General features: G+C 33.0%; 1 protein-coding gene across 3 annotated transcripts in view; it reads left to right on the top strand.

Annotated features, from left to right (window-relative positions):
• Positions 1 to 1533: 1533 nt before the first annotated feature.
• LOC123684731 (potassium voltage-gated channel protein eag) overlaps positions 1534 to 21857 on the top strand; it is a 78405-nt gene continuing 58081 nt past the window's right edge. For all 3 annotated transcript variants that reach the window (XM_045624126.1, XM_045624123.1, XM_045624125.1), the window contains exon 1: positions 1534 to 2061. In XM_045624126.1, coding sequence (XP_045480082.1) covers positions 1983 to 2061 — 79 coding nt within the window. In that variant the 5' untranslated portion in view covers positions 1534 to 1982. The remainder of the gene's footprint in view (positions 2062 to 21857) is intronic.

Below are 21857 nucleotides of genomic sequence, written 5' to 3'. Positions count from 1 at the left end.
AAATAGGATCGGATCTCAAATTGCGCGGTAAAGTTCGTTATTGGGCATTATCTGGCTAGGGGTTCCGTAAATATGACCATTCGAAATTTCGTTTTCCTGTTGTTTTCTGAACGATGTAGATTTGCCCTAGATGAGAATTTGCAATTGGATGTAAAAGAACAATTTCAAGCTTCGTGCAAAATTTCATGTTGGCTGCTTTAACAGAAGCAAAGGAAATACAAGAAGAATAACAAAAAAAATTCCCAATATTTTATTGATCACAAAACGGAGTTAAGATTTTGGGTGATGATATAAAATAACTATTTTCTACGGAATACAAAAATTTAAGCTGTTCACATTATCAGAATCATATAAAACCCACTTGTTAAAAGCGTGTATATTTTGAAAAATAATTTCGAGATTAATGCAAAATATCGTGTTGATAGCGTCATGGGAACCTTAAAAAATTGAATCAGAATACAGAAAAAATTAGGAGGACTTGCGAGTTTTTGAGCGTTCGTTCATTTATGCATCAATTGTCCCCATAACTCTTTAGAGGTATAATTATTTTGACCATGAATTTTAAAATCTAATTATTCATATTTCAGTATATTTTACTGAAATAAAAAGATCCAGTTTGTCTAATATATTTTCATTTTAAAACTTTAGATATGAGAAGATGATTGTAAGGTAGGGGAGATTTGAAAAATGTGAAATGGCTTTGGAAGATTGTGGAATTTGAGATAGAGTCGAGTTGAAATAGTGTTCGATCTCAAAACTTTTTTCTGAGAAAAGTAAATATAATGCAATTGTATAGAAAGCTAAAAACCAATGATTGAATTGTATATTGTGAATAACGAATATAATTGCATCGAGAAAGGAGGAATTCGAAAGATTATGAGGATTTGAGACTGGATAGAGAAAATTTAATACATAACTGAAAGTGAAAGTAGTGAGAACGCTGGAATCAAAAACTCAAATATAAGATAGGTAATTTTAATTTATTAATATATCATTCAATAAACTATTACTATTTTAGTTAAACTAAAAATTAACCAATATAGTTTTTAGGTATAACGTTAGTTAGGTTCTTTATTGCTTGAAAAATGAAATATTTGTTATTTGAAATCAACTGAGATGAGTTTGATTTTTTTGAAGAAAATTCAATTTGAAAATAATTATATTGTCATTTAATCAACTTATAGGAATTGAAAGAAAGAATTCAAAATTGCAATAATATTTTTTCATAACAATATGTTACTATTGTTCAAAAGCGCATTTCACAATTGTTTCATCGAGCCAACATAAAATTATGCTTGCCCACTAATGTATGAAATATCGTTTATGAACGAGAATAATTTTCGAAGCTAATTTCAAAACTGAATAGAAATATGTTAATTGAAAGGAATCGAATTAAGAAATACAATAGATCTACATGTCTTAGTGAACAATAAACCTTGAAATGTATTTATAATATAGTGATAATATTTACATAATATCAATTCATATTTTGAATATCTATAACACTTTCTTGATGTTGATATCGATTTCCCCGATCTGTAAAAACATCGAAAGTATTATTTAGGTGAAATAGTGGGGAGATTCACAGTTGCAGAATCCTTAAAATTTCCAACTGACATCCTGAGTGTATCCTGCAGACCCATCCAGAGTTCCCCTCAGATATCACGTGGTTCATACACCAACTGGAACAATGTGTTTTAAGTGGGACAGAAAAAAAAGGTTACAATGAACCCTATGCGTATGTAGCCTATTATGGCAACACGAGAAAAGTGCCTCGGAATTGAGAAAATGTTCGAGTACTGTGTTGGTTTTTCGAACGGTTTCAGGACTGCCACGATATCAACATGCAAAAAAAATTGAAGTTTCTCGATTTTGGTTAAAAATGTGCGTGCTACATTTATCGTGTACTCGTATTATTTTTGTGATATGGTAGCTGATAAGAGATGACGAACATCCTACTGTAATCTCAGGATCCCTTCAACATGGCAGGGGGGAGGAGGGGGCTAGTTGCCCCACAAAATACATTCTTGGAGAATATAATACGAAGATCTAATTCCCAACGTAAGTTTATTTATTTCAAAAAATTTACTGTGAAATCTAACGTTGGTGGAAAATATTATAATTTCTTTGAAAGAAAATAATAAAAGAAGTTGGTAATTGATTGGAAAATCTAGCCGGGGAATTCCTGAACTATAACTATTGAGGTAAATCGCTAGAACGAAATTTTGTGGTGATCGATATTTTTCCACTTTATTTGGATTACATCAATTATTTACAATGGATATTGTTATTTTCGTTGAATGAAATACACTATGGTTAGTCGATTGATTCACTTCATCATCTATAGAAAAATAAATTATTTATTTATTCGTATTTCTTTTCACTATCATCAGAACAAATAAGGTTATCGAACTAAACAGAATTTATGTTATATCTTACAACCAAACAGGGATCTTGAAATTGGAATTGAAATTAAAAACAAATGAACAACAACCCGGCAATTGAAAAATAATATGAAATAATATTTGTGTTTTTTGAGCGCTCTTTCCACAAGCAGAGCGCTATATTATTTTATCGCGATGTAACTACTTTTCGAATTTTGAACACGGATTGGTCTCAAACGATAAGGTTCAATTAACTGATGATGAGTTCTTGGAAAAATTCAACTATGTACGGCCGTCCGTACGCCAACACGATAACTCTTGAACAAAAACACATAGAAACTTGAAATATTTTGGGGTAGGTTAAGTTCGAAAATGGGCAAATCTGACAAGGTTTTCCATAAATAAGTCCATTCGAATTCGATGGTGCTTCATGAAAATTTTATGTTGGTAGTGTCACCAGGATAAAATAAATTCATGGAAAAAATATCGTAAAAAAACTGAATATTTCACCGAGTTGAGATTTTGCGTAAGTCATCATCGTCATTATAAAGCCTCACACGTCCATTGTGTATATACTTATGAACAATAATAATTCGGAGCTTCATGCAAAATTTCGTGTTGAATACGTTATCAAAATCAAAGAAAATTCAAGCAGAATATAGAAAAATTACCCAATATTTCTGCAACAACATATTTTATTAGGTTCAAATTTTATACATATATGTAAAATAATCACGCGAATGTTCATGCTGAATTTTAGGATGATCCTATCAACAGAACCTCTCATCTAGATAAACTAATTTGCAAGAATGACGTCATAGTAAATCACATCTCATATACAGGGTGGCCTACCGATCAAAAATAGTGTAGGAGATTTTTTCAATAAATGTTTCTCGACCAACATTCACCATAACATAACAGCCTTCAAGGAACTACCACATTTCATTTTCTCCAGAACTAACTCAGAAAAATATTAATATTTCTTTCGAGTCTTATTACCTACTTAGGAACTCTTACTACTGTCAGAGTTGTTTGGAAATGAATCCTTGAAGCACCTGATTGGAATTTTCATAATATGTTCACAGTAGCAGTTGAAGCAGTTATAGTAGTAGATGAATTTCAAAATAACAAACAACACTGACACGTTTTCCGAATATTTGAAGATGTAGGGAATTCTTAATTCTAATTGGATTTAAACTGTTTGTGAAGGAAACATATTTTCGTTCTTCGTTTTGACTTTCAGCCTTATTTATGCATTTCTTTCTAACACATCAATGTCACCACCCCAAGATATCGTCGTGCCAGTACTGTCTTCAAAATGTTATATAACCACTCTTTTATTCATTTGTAGCTTTCCTAAGGAATACTTTGAAATTTCATGATAGTGTAAAATCGGTGATTTTGATTTCCTATTTAATTTCCTATAAGAGATTTCATTTTGATATTCAAAAAAACGAGTTTATTTTAAGAGAAATCAATATGAATCTTTGTTTCATAGTGGAAGGTTGTGTCATTAGCGATGGATAATGATATTAGCCAAATGGTCGCCATAGCTACGCTTGTCCTCTTCAAGAATTTCGTCTTTAAGGCCTTGAATCGATTAAGGAGCAATGGCAAAGACCATATCTTTCACATGGTCCCAAAGAAAAAAGCCTGAAAGTGTAAAACGGTGGCCAATTGTGATCACCTCTTCGAGAAATAACATGACCTGAAAACCTTTTTTGGCAAAATAGCCATTGTTTCGTTGCTTGAGTGGCACGTAGCGCCGTCTTGTTGAAAATAAACGTCGTTAACAGCAATATCGACCATAAAAAATAATCAATAATAGCTCGGTAGCGCGATTCATTCACGGTAACAGTAACAGTACCACCAAAAATGCCCAAAAAATGGCACCAAACACACGATTCCGATTCTTTACTCACATTCTTCATCATTAACATGTTCTAAAAGCTCGAATTTTTCCACCAGTTTTGCTGTTGCCGGCTGAGAAAGTGCTTCCCGACGACCCAAAAGTGATTTAGTTTTGCGAACTGTGACAGCAAAATTTTCATAATTTTTGTAGTGAATTTTAACCATTTGGATGCGTTGTTGAAGCGTTTATCATTCAATTTTTAGTTATGGCGTAGTTTTTACTTGTCAAATGTCAAAATATGGCAGCTTCAAAAGTAACAGCTGCCCATAAAGCGGTATTCAAAATAACACCTCTTATTGAAAAACTCTTTATTTCAATGTTCTTAGATTTTCAAAATTATACGATAAATTCAGATAGAAAACCTGTCAAAGAATATTTGTTTTCATTTGCTGGTTCAGTAGATGGATTACCTATATTTTTCAAAATACAGGGTGTCCAGGAAAATGTGAAAAATCTCTTGGATTAAGATAAAACATAAAAAAATAAGATGACAAATTCCCATCATTCCCCTACGGAGATACGGCCTCCTAAATGACGTCACTGGAAATCCATTTCAGTGGAATAAATTTCAAACTACTTAATATAATTTGAAGAAAATTTGATATGATGAACAGTAGTAAGGACCTCTCAAAATGCTACCCTTAAATTTAAATTAGCTCTTTTAGTTTACCAGGGGCGGATGAGAAGTAGAAAAAACAAATTTGGATAGCTTGAAGATTAGGCTTAAAAAAAGGTACTCTTGTTTATCGTCGATAAAATGAACCGTTTTCGAAAAACAAAATAACAAATGAATTGATTTTTTTATTTCTATTAAAAAAAACCATGAATTCTATTTTTTTTTTTCGGCAACAAAGTGTGATATGAAAATTATTCAAGGAACAAAAAAGTTCTAGTTTATGTTATTGAATCCGACAAAATTACAAAGATTCTTAACTATGCAGTTTTGGCACAGAAAGACACGTTATAGTTTATTAAGGGGCTACTAAGGGAACTTATTTAAATTTAAGAGCAGTATTTTAAGAGGTCCTTACTACAATTTTCTTCAAATTATATTAAGTAGTTTGAAATTTATTCCAGTAAAATGAATTTCCAGTGAAGTCATTTAGGATGCCGTATTTTCTAGGGACGTCCGCTAGAAACAAAAATTATGGGAACTTATTGTCATTTTATTTTTTCATGTTTTATCTTAATTCGAGAGATTTCCCACATTTTCTCGGACACCCTGTATAATATTAGGTATGTGTTTGCACACTCTACACAAGCGCTATATAATCATTAAATGACGAAAATGTTTTTTTCGGCAACTGTCCGGGAAGTGCTCACTTCCCGGACGCTTTTTCTCTGAGAAAGAAGCATTTCCCGGCCTAGTCCGGAAAGTACGTACTTCCCGGACTAGGCCGGAAAAGAATCATAGAATCCATAGCAACCGAGATAACGGCTGACAGATCATATGAAATTAGTTGTCAAAAATTTGCATGTTCTTTGATCGCAATCGCAATAAAATATGGAAAGCAGCAGCGATAGTGTTATTCTACATGGTTGCCGAAAAAATATTGTACGCAACACGCCCGAAAATGGTTTTTTTGGACTCACAGACTTCCAGGACTCGCTTACGCTCGTCCTGGAATTTTGTCTATTCGTCCAAAAAAAACCCTCTTTTCCGGACTTGTTACGTAAATTACTATTTTACTATGATTCAAAAAACTGATCTGATGTGAAATCACATGAATCCGTTCGTATATTCATAGCTCGTCTTTATAGATTTGCAACAGGCATGGTCGGCGTCTTTTGTTCGGAAATTGTTGGTCCTTGAAGGCAAGGCGACAGGAAATTGAAGTAGGGAACTTGAGGGTACTAAAGTGGATTTTTAGAAGGCTGTCGATAATGAAGCATGCACAAGTATTACTCAGAAAGTGAAATAAAATTTCCACTTGAATTGAAAAACAAAAACACCGTAAATTTTATACTCCTCCTCATGGAATATTTTAACCCATTGAAAGAACCTGTGGATAACCATCATTCCGTTAAATTTGAACGTAATTTTTAATGGAATAATAAAAATCACATACGAAAAAATTATTTTCTAGTCTATGCTTTGTATTTGTAGGATTGTTTAACATTCTTCTATGAAAAAAAAACAGCCATTCGAGATAAAAGAACGTTAAATATAAATTTAAAATTATCCATCTCTTATGAATATCAAAATTTATGACGAATACCCCAATAGAAAAAAAAAAAAGATCTTATAAATTTATTTCCCTTAGAAGAAGAGTCTTCAAACAAATGTTGATTAATATCAGACCGTTTACTGTGAATGAGTTTTATAATAGGTTCGTTTGTAATGTTTGTCATTATCAGTAGCATATTGCGATCAAAAAGTTCTATTGAGTTTAAGCCCACCAAAATACGTCTTCAATTACAAGTGTTTTTATTTCAATTTTTTTCTGCGGAATGATTTTTATTTGTCTGTCTAATTTTTAGATTTTGAAATATGTATAAGTACGTATTTACCTACTAGAATTTTTAGTTCTATCACTTATTTATTTATTTAGTTTTGATTAGTCTTTCGGCGCAAAAGGAATCACTTTATTATGTCTAAGCGCCCACGAGATTGCAGAAATATATGCCGTGTGCGACGCGTGCATATCAAGCTCAAGTAATGTCAAGTAGCTTAATATTAAGTCAAGCAATAAATATCTAGAATCAAGTCAAGTTCAAGCATGTAATTTTTCACGAAGTTGATTTTCAAGTCAAGTAGTTGGTTAAAATGTCAAGCTTCTTGGCTTGATGAATCACTATACGTGCATTCATTTGCCAATTCCGCCCTTGGAGATCACATAAAATTAGTCAAAAGCTTCTGACTTCAACTCAGTGCTATCCCATTTTCTTTATGTATTACCAATGATTTCAATTATGAGAGCCAATTAAAATTGTCGGATCCCTTGCTTTCAAATCAGGGGATCAACTAATAAAAAATCAATAATTCACAAAAGATACCTTAGTAAATAGATGATAGAATATTTTACCTCAATTCCGATTCATCATGGTTTTCGAATAATGAAACTATGAATATTTGCTTGATTTTGAATATATGGATTCACATAATCAATTTTCCATTTCAAATAGTTTATCCCTAAGCGTAGGATATCTAACTAACTATTTTTATTTTATTGTTAAATTCTGCACCACCTAAACTAGAATATGTAAATTTTTCTGTTGGGTCAAGTCAGACAAATAGTGGCATTATTGAAACTAGCAAAAGAGGAAAGTAAATATTTAGAAACGATGACTGAAAAGTCTTCGAAGCGTTAGACCATGTGGATCAATGCTGGCAACCTCTATATGAACTGGCAAAGTGCCATAATCTTTAACTTGGAGTGTCAAGGTTTCAGTTAATTAGCATAGATACCACAGATAGGCTAAATATATCGTATGAATGACCCTATACGAGCGATAGAAGCGTAGGTTTTAATTGTTGAGAGGTCTTCGCAACTTGGACTGAAATATCGCCCTTCAGGTAGGGTTAATGGATGGTCTGTTATTTTCAATGAAACTAGAAATTAGAGGTCAAGGTTTCCAATGCTTCGCATGTTGCGGAAGGAATCTAATTCGAAAGACAATTGAATCCAAGTTAGCAGATAATAATAGATGGTTAATATGATAACCAGTTTGCCCAAGATGGAAAACGATAAAAAAAACGGGTTCGGATAGAATATTGGAAATTCGGTGCACACCAGTGGCGTACCCAGACATAAGACAAAAAATTTTCAAATTTTCCTTCTTTTGAAGAAGTTTCCAAAGAAGTTTGCTTACTCATAATAAGATAGTGATAAATAAGGTTGTTAAATATAATGGATATTCCTCCTGGGGGAGATATATCCCTCTTATCCCCCCTTGGATACGCCACTGGTGCACACTTGTAATCATAATAGAAAATTTCAAAATTTCCGATAGTTGCGAGTAAAGCTCAACATTATATCGTATATTTAATTATAATATAAATCGATGGTCTCTAGCGTAAAATTTAGCGTACTAACTTACCTCACGGCTGAAACGGTATAGACCTCTCTTAACTCCAAACTCGTTAACTCGTAATTTTCGATAACTAGAATTATTACGAATATTTACGGTTACATTCCTCTATTTTCACCTCTACGAGTTGAAGATTCCCAAATAGTCTAAGATCCCGATATAAAACGACCTTCACCGAGATGCTTATTTGATAAAACGTATTTTATATTTAATTTAACATGTCAATAAATATATCACATATGGGTTGCCTAACAAATTTTAGTCCAGATTAGGTTTAATTAATAATTGAAAAAAAATTTTTTTTTAACATTTCACCGGTTTGATTATTAGATAAATTCTATACCAATCGAAAGTATGAAGCCCATAGAATGTGCAAACGTTAGGTTGCCTTTTTTTTTCCGGTCACAACTCTCGGGTAGCCAGGTATAAACAGGTTAATCTATACTAGCATTTTGCAACGGTCTGATTATTGAATCAAAATCAATAAAATTAAAGATTATTTTATTATGAATACGGTGGGATAGGGTTGCTTGCGAAAAATCAGTCCCGAATCCCGGTTGTCGAATTTTAAAAAGTTAAATATTGCTGCGAGTGAATGTGTGCGACTGAGAGGTCCCAATCAACCATCTCATGCGATAGAAGAGAACACAGCATAGCAGCTGTTTGAAGTCCGTCCAGTGAAAGAAAGAGAGTGCGCGTGTTATTTGTTCTTGGAAATGAAATAGGCTACCCGATAGTTGTGACCGGAAAAAAATAGGCAACCTAACGTTTGCACATTCTATGGGCTTCATTCTTTCGATTGGTATAGAATTTATCTAATAATCAAACCGGTGAAATGTTTAAAAAAAAAATTTGTTTTAATTATCAATTAAACCTACTCTGGACTTAAATTTGTTAGGCAACCCATATGTGATATATTTATTGACATGTTGAATTAAATATGAAATACGTTTCATCAAATAAGCATCTCGGTGAAGGTCGTTTTATATCGGGATCCTATACTAAAAAACAAATGAGTTATACAGAAAAAAAGAAAATCTCGATTTTTAGTTTTTTCGGAATATCTCGGTAACCATTCGAGATATTTTAGATTTGTCAACACCAATACACTAATCTCTAAATAACGCAACTTTTATGTAATTTAAGCCACCCAGTATTTCTAACGGTTTTCGATATCCCTGTAGTGCCCCTCTAAATAGTTCTAACCCTGTTTAAGTTATCCCAACAAAAGAAAACTCAATATCTTTGGAACGTATGACATTTTTGTACAACCGATAACAGGATGCTTTCGACAAATCTGTCGCTAAAAAACTGCACTGAAAAATATGGGGAGTCCCATTTAAGAAACACCAAATTTTCTCTGAAACGGTTATTAATTTCTATTATCTGTTATCAAGATATCTATGATCTGCTTCCTGATACCTCATTATTTCGGAAAAAAGGGTTCAGGGGGAGCAGTGATATATGCAAGAAATGGTTGATAGGTCAAAATATTCAGATTCCTATGAAATCTCCCCACTAAGAAAAGTCCGAAATGTGTAGGATTAGCGATTAAACTTTGAATTTCGCTCATGGTCCTTTAAGTTTATGAAATTCCTAACGAGTAAAGTTTTGAAAACATGAAACAGTTTTTTCGAGACATTTTTCTCTAAGACGGTAATTAAATTCCTAAATGGAAAGCCAAAGTTTTACAACTTTTAAAATTATACATGACTTGAGAACCAAGATGTTGATAATGACAAAACTCTATGAGGATGAGCTTTAGGAACTTGAATGTTCACTTCACGAGAAAAATTTTAATATGTCTAGAAATTGTTTCTATTCATTCGATAAAGTTGAAAATCAATAATATGAATTTGATGGTTTTATAGAAAAAAATCAAACAATCGACAACTCCAACTTTTTTTCTACTAGCAAAGAAGTCTTCAACAATCTTTTTCATCATAATGTATGAGTCATCAACATCACGTTTGTCCAGGGTCAGTGAAGGAGTTTCCAATAAAACTTTTTTACTTTGTTGGTAAATATTGCTTTATTACGGCCACGTATAATTTCCTGAATTCAGATTAGATTTTTGAAATTATATAATCAATAAATGTGTGATGGAATAAATAATTTAATAAGTTTTTTGCTTCTATGAGGAATACGACAAATAAAACTATGATAGAAAAATTAACTTCATTGTAAAAGTATCAATCGATGATTTATCCCTAATTCACTACTAAAATTGAAGGGAAATTACAATTGAAAAATTCGTTTGTTCATATTGAATTAGTGAATTTTCCGTCAAAGTAAAAGAGAAATAAAGCAAAATATAAATATAAAAAGAACAACAATTTTAATTCAATACCTCAATTTTTGATATATTTTGGAGTTGTTCCTCTTTGTGTTTTTGAATTTTATATTCAGTTTTATTGAAACCACGCATCCAAAACTTTTGGGAAATGTGATCTTCGAACAATAGCTTAGAATCAAATGAAACTTTCACATCTCTCATAACTTTGTACCCACGGAGAAATAAAAGGTAAGCAATCTGAATATCTTTTTAATTGAAATTTGTTCGAAATCGACCACTTGATGCTTTTCACCCGTCACTTCGAGTGAGAATTTTACACTGATTTGATCGCCAAACAATTTTTTCAGCATATTCAAAATATAATTGCAAACCTTTTTGAAAATTGTCGCACACGAGTCACTTAAGATTTTTGGCAGGGTTGTCTCTCCGCTTAAGAGTATGATCGAATTTTTCCATAAAATGAACCAATAATAATTTTACTTTTATTCGAAATCCACACGGTAGTAAAAAATCTGACCCTTTTACGGGTTATGAGTTTATTATCGTTTTTAAGATGACTTTTATTGCACTACGAGCACGTCAATGTCCGAGATTTATTATTTCCCTTAATCTAACCGTTTTGTCGGCGTCGCCCCTTGTTTTGTCACATGTGATTTTTGCATTCGTCATCAGTATACACCTACCCGTTTGATTTCGGTTCGAACTTCGTTATCAAATCTCTGTTTCTCACAATATAAAGGGTGTTTTTTTAGAGTTATAGAACTTTAAATTGCAATAAAACAACGATGGATTATTCGATTGATATGAATTTTACTTATCCGCAATATAATATTGCGGCATTACATTTTAAATATGATTTTTGGCATATGACTGTCACAGCTGGCTCGGATGTATTCCAATCTGGACGTTCAATTTTCGATGACTTTTTCCAACATTTGTGGCCGTATATCGACAATAACACCGCGAATGTTGTCTTCCAAATGGTCAAGGGTTTGTGGCTTATGCGCATAGACCAATGACTTTACATAGCCCCACAGAAAGTAGTCTAGCGGTGTTAAATCACAAGATCTTGGAGGCCAATTCACAGGTCCAAAACGTGAAATTAGGCGGTCACCAAACGTGTCTTTCAATAAATCGATTGTAGCACGAGCTGTGTGACATGTTGCGCCGTCTTGTTGGAACCACAGCTCCTGGACATCATGGTTGTTTAATTCAGGAATGAAAAAGTTAGTAATCATGGCTCTATACCGATCACCATTGACTGTAACGTTCTGGCCATCATCATTTTTGAAGAAGTACGGACCAATGATTTCACCAGCCCATAAAGCGCACCAAACAGTCATTTTTTCTGGATGAAACGATGTTTCGACTTACACTTGAGGATTAGCTTTACTCCAAATGCAGCAGTTTTGTTTGTTGACGTAGCCATTCAACCAGAAGTGCGCTTCATCGCTAATGGACGTAGTGCGCGATACCTATTCCGCATAGAACCATTATTTTCGAAATGAAATTGCAGTATTTGCAAGCGTTGTTCAAGCGTGAGTCTATTCATAATGAATTGCCAAACGAAACTGGCAATAAATCACTTGACAGCGGTTGAATCGGTCGCCATCTTGAACAGTAATGCCAACTTAAAGTTATATACCCCGAAAAAAAAACACCCTATAGATACGAGTAAAGGTTGTCGTCAAAATTTTTTTTTCGGTGACCCTACCCAAGAAAAATTGAAAATTTCTTCAATTTTTCAAAAGATTTTCTGATAATTCACCATACATAATCTGCTTGCGCAGTCCAATTAATATTAGTCCCAATAGCGTCGTTCAAACTCGATTCTCTCTAGATCAAAAACATAAAAATTTCAGGATAAATTTCGAGCCTGAAATGAGCGCAATAGCTACTACCTTCACGCTACTGCCGCAAACACGGCAATTACTTTTGAATTAATTATTTCGAGATTTTTCGTGAATTTGAACGATTTACAAAAGCGGAAATGAACGAAGATTCCTCCACCGCAAAACTCTTTTGAAATCTCCTCATTCTGAGTCTGTGAAAATATGAAATACCTATCAGCACAGAGGTTTAAATAATATTATCCTCCTTTGACGTCGGTACATGAAAGCAAATTACTGGATATTATAAATTCCATCAACATTGGCGGTGTCATCCGTGCACCAACCCCGCACGATTTACCTGACCTGAAATTCCCCCCACCCTATCAAGCGCAGTATGGCAAAACTGGAACATTATCTAAAAATAACAGAGGCGTTCCGTCTTCGCTAAGGCCGAATAGGTCCGACAATATACGATTGAGGTCATTCACAGGTGTGTTTCTCAAAATAGACGTCTGACAGAGTTGAAGCAATTGAAATGCTTGAATGCATTTTTATGGAATATAAGTAATGGATAATGTTTCTCTAATGGAAAAACTAGGACAACTACGATATTTTTTGTTTGTTTCAGTTCAACTTCATTATGAGCATTTATTGTTTTACGTTAGTTTAACAAGTCGAAAATCTGAAAAGTATTTTTGAGGTAGCCTTAACATTTTATGATCTGAATGATTTTTTTTTTAATAAAATTAATAGTATATCATTAGCTTTTCATGATTCAAACTATGAAGATTTTAAAATTCAAGCGAATCTTATTGTTTTTCTATCTAATATTCTAATGTTTAACGGCATGCTTACCGAGACGCATTCGCCATTTTGCATCATCGTCAATTTTTTTAATAGTTTTCATCAGTGTTGAACTTGCTATTTGAGTGAATTCATGATTTTCTCGGAATATAATGAATACATTGAATGTCTCCAAAATAATAAAGTTATAAAATTAACATCATTGTAAAGGTATCAATCGATGATTTATCCCTAATTCACTAAAATTGAAAAATTCATTTGTTCATATTGAATTAGTAAACCTGTCAGTTTGAATTTTTTTCCGTCAAAGTGGAAGAGAAATAAGACAAAATATAAATATAGAAAGAACAACAATTTTCATTTAATATCTCAACTTTTGATATCTTTTGGAGTTGTTTTTCTATGTGTTTTTGAATTTTATAATAAATTTATTAATCATAAATTTCTCACAAACGGCAGTTCCAGAGACTTGCCAATGGATAAGCTCTAGGCAAAGAGATTTTTCTAATATGATTTTTTTCTAATCTAATGGCGCATTCGCCATTTTGCATCATGGTTAATTTGTTATTGTTTTCATTAGTGTTGAACTTGCTATTTAAGTGAATTTACGATTTTCTCGGATATAATGAATACATTGAATGTCTCCAAAATGATACAGTTATAAAATAAGACAATACTTTGTTAACAATTCAAGACGCATCGAAATGTGAACAGGTTCTGGTTCTTGAATTTGTCTATAACATAGATGTACATACACTGTGTCCGTAAACCATAGAAAAAATTCATTTTCAGCTAAACAGACCATTTTAAGAAAAAATCCTGAAACACGTCGATTTTTGATTTTAATTTATCGTATTTTAAAATAATCTAATATACATGACGTCACCGTAATTTTTTTAAATGGAATAACTCCATTTTGTCTAAATTTTCCGATTACTCTATCTGAGATGATTCCAAAAATGTATCACATGTTGATTCCAATTGGTACAGGGTGGACAAAAATACAATAGTTTTGTGTGTGCTCATAAATTAACGCGTAACATTCTTTATTAGTTAAATTAACAATATTATCGAAAATACTTATTGTCTAGCGGCAATAAACAAATAATGACATTTTACAAAAAACTAAACGACTATGTTTTTTTAAATTGATAAGAAATAATTTCTTTCATATTCTGTCTGCTAGACCACAAGTACCAAACTTGTTTGGAAACAGCTCATTTTTATTAATCTAAAAATGTAACAAACTACAGGGTGTTACATTCAGACCAATTGCCGCTAGACAATGAGTATTTTTGATAATATTGTTAATTTAACTAAAGAAGAATGTTACGCGTTACTTTATGAGCATACACAGAAGTATTGTATATTTGTCCACCCTGTACCAATTGGAATCAACATGTGATACATTTTTGGAATCAGCTCAACTAGAGTAATCGGAAAATTGAGACAAAATGTTCCATTAAAAAAAAATGACGGTGACGTCATTATTCGAAAGTAATTCACCCTGTATATTAGATTATTTTAAAATACGGTAAATTAAAATAGAAAATCGAAGTGTTTCAGGATTATTTCTTAAAATGGTATGTTTAGCTAAAATGAATTTATTCCATACTTTATGGACACAGTGTATGTACATCTTAGTTATAGACAAATTCAAGAACCAAAACCTCTTCACATTTCGATGCGTCTTGAATTGTTAACAATGATTGATATACATAATAAGTATTGTATTATTTTATAACTGTATTATTTTAAAGATATTCAATGTATTCATTATATTCCGAGAAAATCATAAATTCACTTGAATAGCAAGCTCAAAACTAATGAAAACGTAGAAAATTTAACGCTGGTACAAAATGGCGAATGCGCCTCATCAAGCATACCGTTAGACATTAGAATAATAGATAGAAGAACAATAAGAATCGCTTGATTTTCGACTTGTTAAACTAACGTTAAAGTAAATCAATAAATGCTGAACTATAATGACTAAATCCACTACTTTACGATTAGAAGCAATATCTATATGTATATAATCAATATATTCGAATGGCTAAGCCATTTCGAAGCTGGAAGCAGGGCTATGAAATTTTATATGTGCTATGATTAAGCTGCCGTATCTTCAGTGAAATTATGTTGTCAATCATTACCAGTGGCGACGCCAGCTTTCAAGAATAGGGGGGCCAGGATTTTTTAAGAAAGGGTCAAGTTTTTTGAGAGAATTGAAAGAATTGAATGATTATATGTACTCATGAATATTTCCTGAAAGAAAATATAGTGCTGGTATCAAAAAAAAATTATTCATTTATTCTTTGAACATATAAAACCAGAAAAAAAAACTTTTTATGAAATACGAAATATATTCGAAAACAAAACACAAAAATTAAACAATATCATATAATATAAATGAAGAAATAAATTCATTCAATAAAACGGATAATGATAAAAAATATAGCTATTCATGAATCATGAAATACAATAACAATATCAGAAGGAAAAAATCATAGTTGTCATCAGAAAAATCAATGATAATGCAAAGAAAATAATAGTTATTATAATTTTTTGCCAATTCAGTCACTACATTATATAAATTAATATTTTTGCTCTTTTCTTTTTGAAACTGGGGCATCAGAGTGCTGAAAAAGTGGAAACTCTGATATGTTTTTTTATAGAATTGGTACATATTTTCCTCAACTTCTTTCACTAGTTTGCATGCCTACACATATTATACGAAAAATTGAGATCAAATACACCAGGAATATTTTAACGTTTTTGCCAGTCTATGAAATTTAAGTCACAAGTTGGTTGTGATAACAAAATGTGACATCCATCTTTCAGATTTCTACGATTTCATTTACGCCATTTTTCAACAGTAATTTCAAGGAAAAATTATTATTTTTTTTTAATTTTTGGAAGCGTGCCTAAAAAACACCTCATTTATTACTTGCAAAATTTATACTCCATCGGAATTGTAATCAGATTTATATTGGGTATTTTTTTCAATATTGTTCTTGTTAATTACCTACGTGGCAATGGCTTCAATGGAACTATCCGTATAATAAGAATACATTGTTATTTTACAACAGTTTAGTTACAATAAGAATTCTCTCGTTTTTCTTTAGAAGGTCAAAAGTTCAGACAATAAACCTAGATACTTAGAACCGCTAATAATGTAATTATCTTTAAGAAAACTACATCGAGCTGAAAACAAATGAAACTTCCACAATGTAGTGTAATAGTACTTATAAGTTTTAGAGCTGATACGAGAAATTTCCTATTTTCTTTATTATCGGGCTTTAGTTTAGAGTTCGTTTGTACTTTGAAATTGATAGAGCCATTTAAATTATTATACGCTGCCTCAGTTTAATTTAAATGGATATAATCCTGAATCCGAGCAACGTGTTTGCTTCAAGCAGCGCCTGTAGAGTTGAATCTAGTAAATTGATATGTTAGACGCTATAGTGACAGACACAGAGGCTGCAGAGGCGGCTCGTCGGTTTTAAATTCTGATGAGGCAACATTTTTTAGTAGTAATCATTTCCAATTGACGTCTGTATTCTTAAAATTTAGATCCGAAAATGGTCTAACATGATAAAGTTCGACTCACTGATCACGAATCTTTGGTTAAAATTAAATAATGTCCGTAAACACGATAATTCTCAAACTTACAATTCGAGAGAAACCGATAAAACTCAAATTTAGAAGGTAGATTAGCATCTCGAATGCTTTCCAAGAAAATCACTAAATTGCGTAACGAGATACTCACCGCACGTTCATGTATCTAACTATTGCACCCTTCGAGACCACGTAATTCGATAAAGGCATATATGAAATGTGATTCCTTATGATGTCAATGTTGTCCGTTAGTTTATCCTGGGGGTTATAGGTATACGATCCTCTTGAAATTTGGCATAAACTTTCAGGGGATATTGTTTTACTAAAATGAACTAAGTTTTAACCTAGTTGTGCCTATTGTTCTCGAAAAATTGAATCTATTGTCAATGAAATATTGAGTACCTATATTCTCATATTCTTCTTAATTCGCTGTGAAGTAATCAACACAAAGTTTGCAATCATATTTCAAATCTAAATGTAACTTTTCATAACGATCGAACATTCACAGTTCGATTTTGTCCAAAATTTAACGCGGAATTTGAGATCCGAATCTACTCCGAAAATTTCAAATTTCTCTCGAACGTCAAGATCAGTGGACCTTCCCAGAGACGAAATGATAAAGAAAAACTAGCATCGAGAAAATTTTTACTAAGTGGAATATGTATTTTTGGGTCGTCGTTCATTCATACGCCAATTGCGCTCTTGTAGACCACTGAACTGTATGTAGGTATATGTGGACTCCAAGAGTGCGATTGACGTATAAATAAACGACCGTTCGAATGCACCTGATGTTAAGTCAGTGTTGATAAAATATTTCGTAAGTGTTTTTATGCCAAATTGATTTGAAAACTCGTATGATTATAGAATCTGAACTAACATAAAGTATCAGCCTTCAGGGTTTGCTCCAAATATAGGTTTTAAATATATCGTAAATATTGATTTAAATTCAATTAGGTTTTCAAATTCTTTACGGCATATTTTTCTATAGGAACCCTTAAATCTGTGTGAAATCCTATGGAAACAACAAAATGTTATTATATTTCACCTTCTCCTCTTTCCTGAAGAAATAATTTTCAAAAAGAACATTACTCTTCCACTTTGTGTTGAAGGTCCTTCCCAAACAATGAATGATAGTCTTTCTTCAACGTTTATTAACTTGAGAGCGTTATTTATGAAACATCAACGATGTCGACATCCATAACCTACGCATTTCTATAACTCATCCAGTGATATTTCTTGCAGACTTGAGTTTTTTTTCCAATATCGCTGACGTCTTGATAACAAAAGTTATACAGCATTTTCCTTTCAGTATGAGATTTTAATTTATATAGAAGATGATATGAAAGAGAGTCAGTGGATTCTTTGTTAAATGGGTGTGACATTAACCCTGGTAATGTTAGCTCTCTGCCGGCCAGCTCCACGGGAACAATTCATTCCACCACGGTCAAACACACTTTCTTCATATTCGATTTTTTGATTTGATTTCTGGATGCGCGAACGTAATGAAATTAGGTTCATCTTCAGCAAGGAGCATTTTTTGTTCACATAGGCTACATCTAGATGTAGCTCTATAAGATAGAATTGGGACTTAGGTCCCAATTCTAAGATGGAATTGAAAAATTTCATGCTGGCCAAAGAGATTTTTGGGATTTTCATATTTCATAGTGGAAGATGAAGACTGAAAAAATTATGAATCTATCGTACACATTGGTTATTTCTGAGGGCCCAGTTCCAAGATCCGAATTGTATGATCTCATATCGGCTGAATAGTTATTCCTGATTTTCATGCTTTTGAATAAGCGACCAAGGATGAAATTGAGTCCATATTATAGAAGATTGAAATAACCATACCTAAGTCATGTAATTATTATTATCTTCATACTCCCCAACACAACTTGGCGTTGATGCAATAAGATGGTCTATTTTTTCTTGAGGGATACTATCCCAAGCTACCTGTACTTCATGTCTCAGAGCCGCCAAAGACCGTGGGGGCTGGAGTAAATTTCTAAGCCTTCTACCCATGATGTCCCAAACATGCTTTATGGGCGAAAAATCGGGGGATTTGGGCGGCCATGGTAAAAGATTCACATGGGTTGCTTCAAACAAGTTTTAACTAACTCTGGCAACATGAGGAAGGGCATCATCTTGCTGAAATATTGAATTCTCGAGCCGGTTATGGTAGGGGAGAATATATGGCTCCAATATTTCTTGAAGGTAACCTCGAATAAAGACTAAAGGTGACCTACTTGCATGTGCAATAGTATCCCATACCATAACGCCTACTGTCCGGTGTACGGTGACGCTCAACATCAAACTGAGGTTCACGTCTTTCCTCCGACGTCGTCTAACCCTTCTTCGGCCATCATGTGCACCCAAGGAGTATCAAGAATCATCAGAAAAGACGACCTTATGCCATTTCACATTCCAATGTTGACGTTCTCTGTACCACTGTAATCATTGCCGGCGATGCTTAACCATCAGAGGTAACACAAGATGGGGTCGATAATGCTGCAGCCCAAAAGACCTTATCCGGCGGTAAACCGTTTGGACAGTTACAGGAAGGCCTTGTTCTCCTAACAACTCATCAGCCAAAGATCGAGTTGTCGCAATTCGGTCTCTAATGGCCATAGGTCTTAGACGTTGATCTTGAACTTCATTTGTGCCCCCGGTGTCTACTCTTCTTCGATTTTGGGCATTATCACACCACGCTTGACAACATCTCATAACAGTTGTGGAATTTCTGTTCGTACGGTTAGCGATTTCTCGAAATGACAACCCCTCCTCCCGTAGACCAATAATTCGACCTACTTCAAATTCACTTAACTGGCGATAAATTCCGCGTACACGTGCTCTAGGCATTTCAACAACAACCAAACATCGACTTTGGATGTTCTTTAACAGCTGGTTTGTTGTAAAATTTAAAAAACTGTCAAAAAACGCCTACAATATTTAAGTAACAAAAATTGTTTACATGAAAAAACCTTCACGATTTTTTGGACAAATTACTTTTGTCATTTACTCCTTGCTATACTATCTATTGTCTACCAAAAAAAAAAAAATTAATTTAAACAGCTCCTTCTAGGTGTTGCAGTTTCTTTGTCAGTTAGTATATTTATTATATTGATGTTGTTTCCTTTCCTTTCCTTTTACTAATCACATTCTCAAAAACATGAAATCTCTATTGGATAAATCGTGACATTTTTAAATATACACTGTATCCGTAAAGTATGGAACAATTCATTTTTAGCTAAGAAGACCATTTTAAGATATAATCCTGAAACACGTCGATATTTTATTTTAATTTACCGTATTTTAAAATAATAATCTAATATACAGGGTGAATTACTTTCGAGTAATGACGTCACCGTCATTTTCTTGAATGGAACACTCCCATTTTGTCTCAATTTTCCGATTACTCTATCTGAGCAGATTCCAAAAATGTATCACATGTTGATTCCAATTGGTATAGGGTGGACAAAAATACAATAGTTTTGTGTGTGCCCATAAATTAACGCGTAACATTCTTTATTAGTTGAATTAAAACTATTATCAAAAATACTTATTGTCTAGCGGAAATAAAGGAATAATGACATTTCACAAAAAACTAGACGACTATGTTTTTTTTTAATTGATAAGAAATAATTTCTTTCATTTTCTGTCTGCTAGACCACAAGTACCAAACATGTTTGGAAACAGCTCATTTTTATTAATCTGAAAATGTAATAAACTACAGGGTGTTAAATTCAAACCAATTGCCGCTAGACAATAAGTATTTTTGATAATATTGTTAATTTAACTAATGAAGAATGTTACGCGTAACTTTATGAGCACACTCAAAAGTATTGTATTTTTGCCCACCCTGTACCAATTGGAATCAACATGTGATATATTTTTGGAATCAGCTCAGCTAGAGTAATCGTTGAATTGAGACAAAATGGGGATGTTCCATTTAAAAAAAAAGACGGTGTCGTCATTACTCGAAAGTAATTCACCCTGTATATTAGATTATTATTTTAAAATACGGTAAATTAAAATAAAAAATCGACGTGTTTCAGGATTATTTTTTAAAATGGTTTGTTTAGCTGAAAATGAATTTGTTCCATACTTTACGGACAAGGTGTATTCCTAGTTCATCTTTATTGTTGTGCTGTATACTTCATGCCATTCATGACCGCAACAGTGGCAGTTTTCACCCTTGACCCTTGTTATATATCAACGTCACGGAATCGGGAGTATTATCCGGATTATTACCTACGAATTGCAGAACGAGAAGGCAAAGAGTCTAGTCGATATTTCACAAGGCATATTGGAATAGGAATAAACGTTAAACAACTTGAAGATAGTGCCTTCACCAGTCTGATTTTCTCCCCCATTCCGATAGGCTACAAAGGTCAAGGGTAACTTTCAACGTTTTGGAATAAGGTGAGGCGATTTAGCGCCAGTAATGGATTACAGATTAACTGAGGTTCATGATACTTGGCACATGATACTCAAATTCTCGCTTTCGTCGGTTTTGTGATCGTGGAAATACTGGGTAAAATTTTCGATATTCTTTTCGAATTTTCCCTGATTCTGATGATGCGATCAACATGGAATTTACACGACGATTGAAATTTTTATTTCACATCTCAGTGCAATATTTATTTCCTTTCATCTTCAAATTATCGTCCTATATCTGTTTTGAACACTTGATATTCAATAGAATGTTGGATTCTTTGAATGAGTTCATTACTGAAAGCCAGCATGGCTTCTGACTCAATCGATCGACCAATAAAGGTGCTTGTGACTTACTTAGTTTCGTTTACGATTGGCTAAATGACGGATCCTATGTTGCAGGCTTCTTTTTGGATCGAATCAAGAGCATTCAACTGCGTTAATTTCTATTTTCTACATTCATGCAAAAAGCAAAACTTTATTGAACTATATTTAGTGAAAAAAGAAGTTCTTTATTGTACTAGTGCAATAAAGTATTCATTGCTGTG

This window comes from Harmonia axyridis, chromosome 7 (genome assembly GCF_914767665.1).
Source record: "Harmonia axyridis chromosome 7, icHarAxyr1.1, whole genome shotgun sequence".
NCBI classification, from domain to species: domain Eukaryota; kingdom Metazoa; phylum Arthropoda; class Insecta; order Coleoptera; family Coccinellidae; genus Harmonia; species Harmonia axyridis.
The sequence above is the reverse complement of the archived record's forward strand: the minus strand, read 5'-3'. Positions and strand labels throughout refer to the sequence as shown.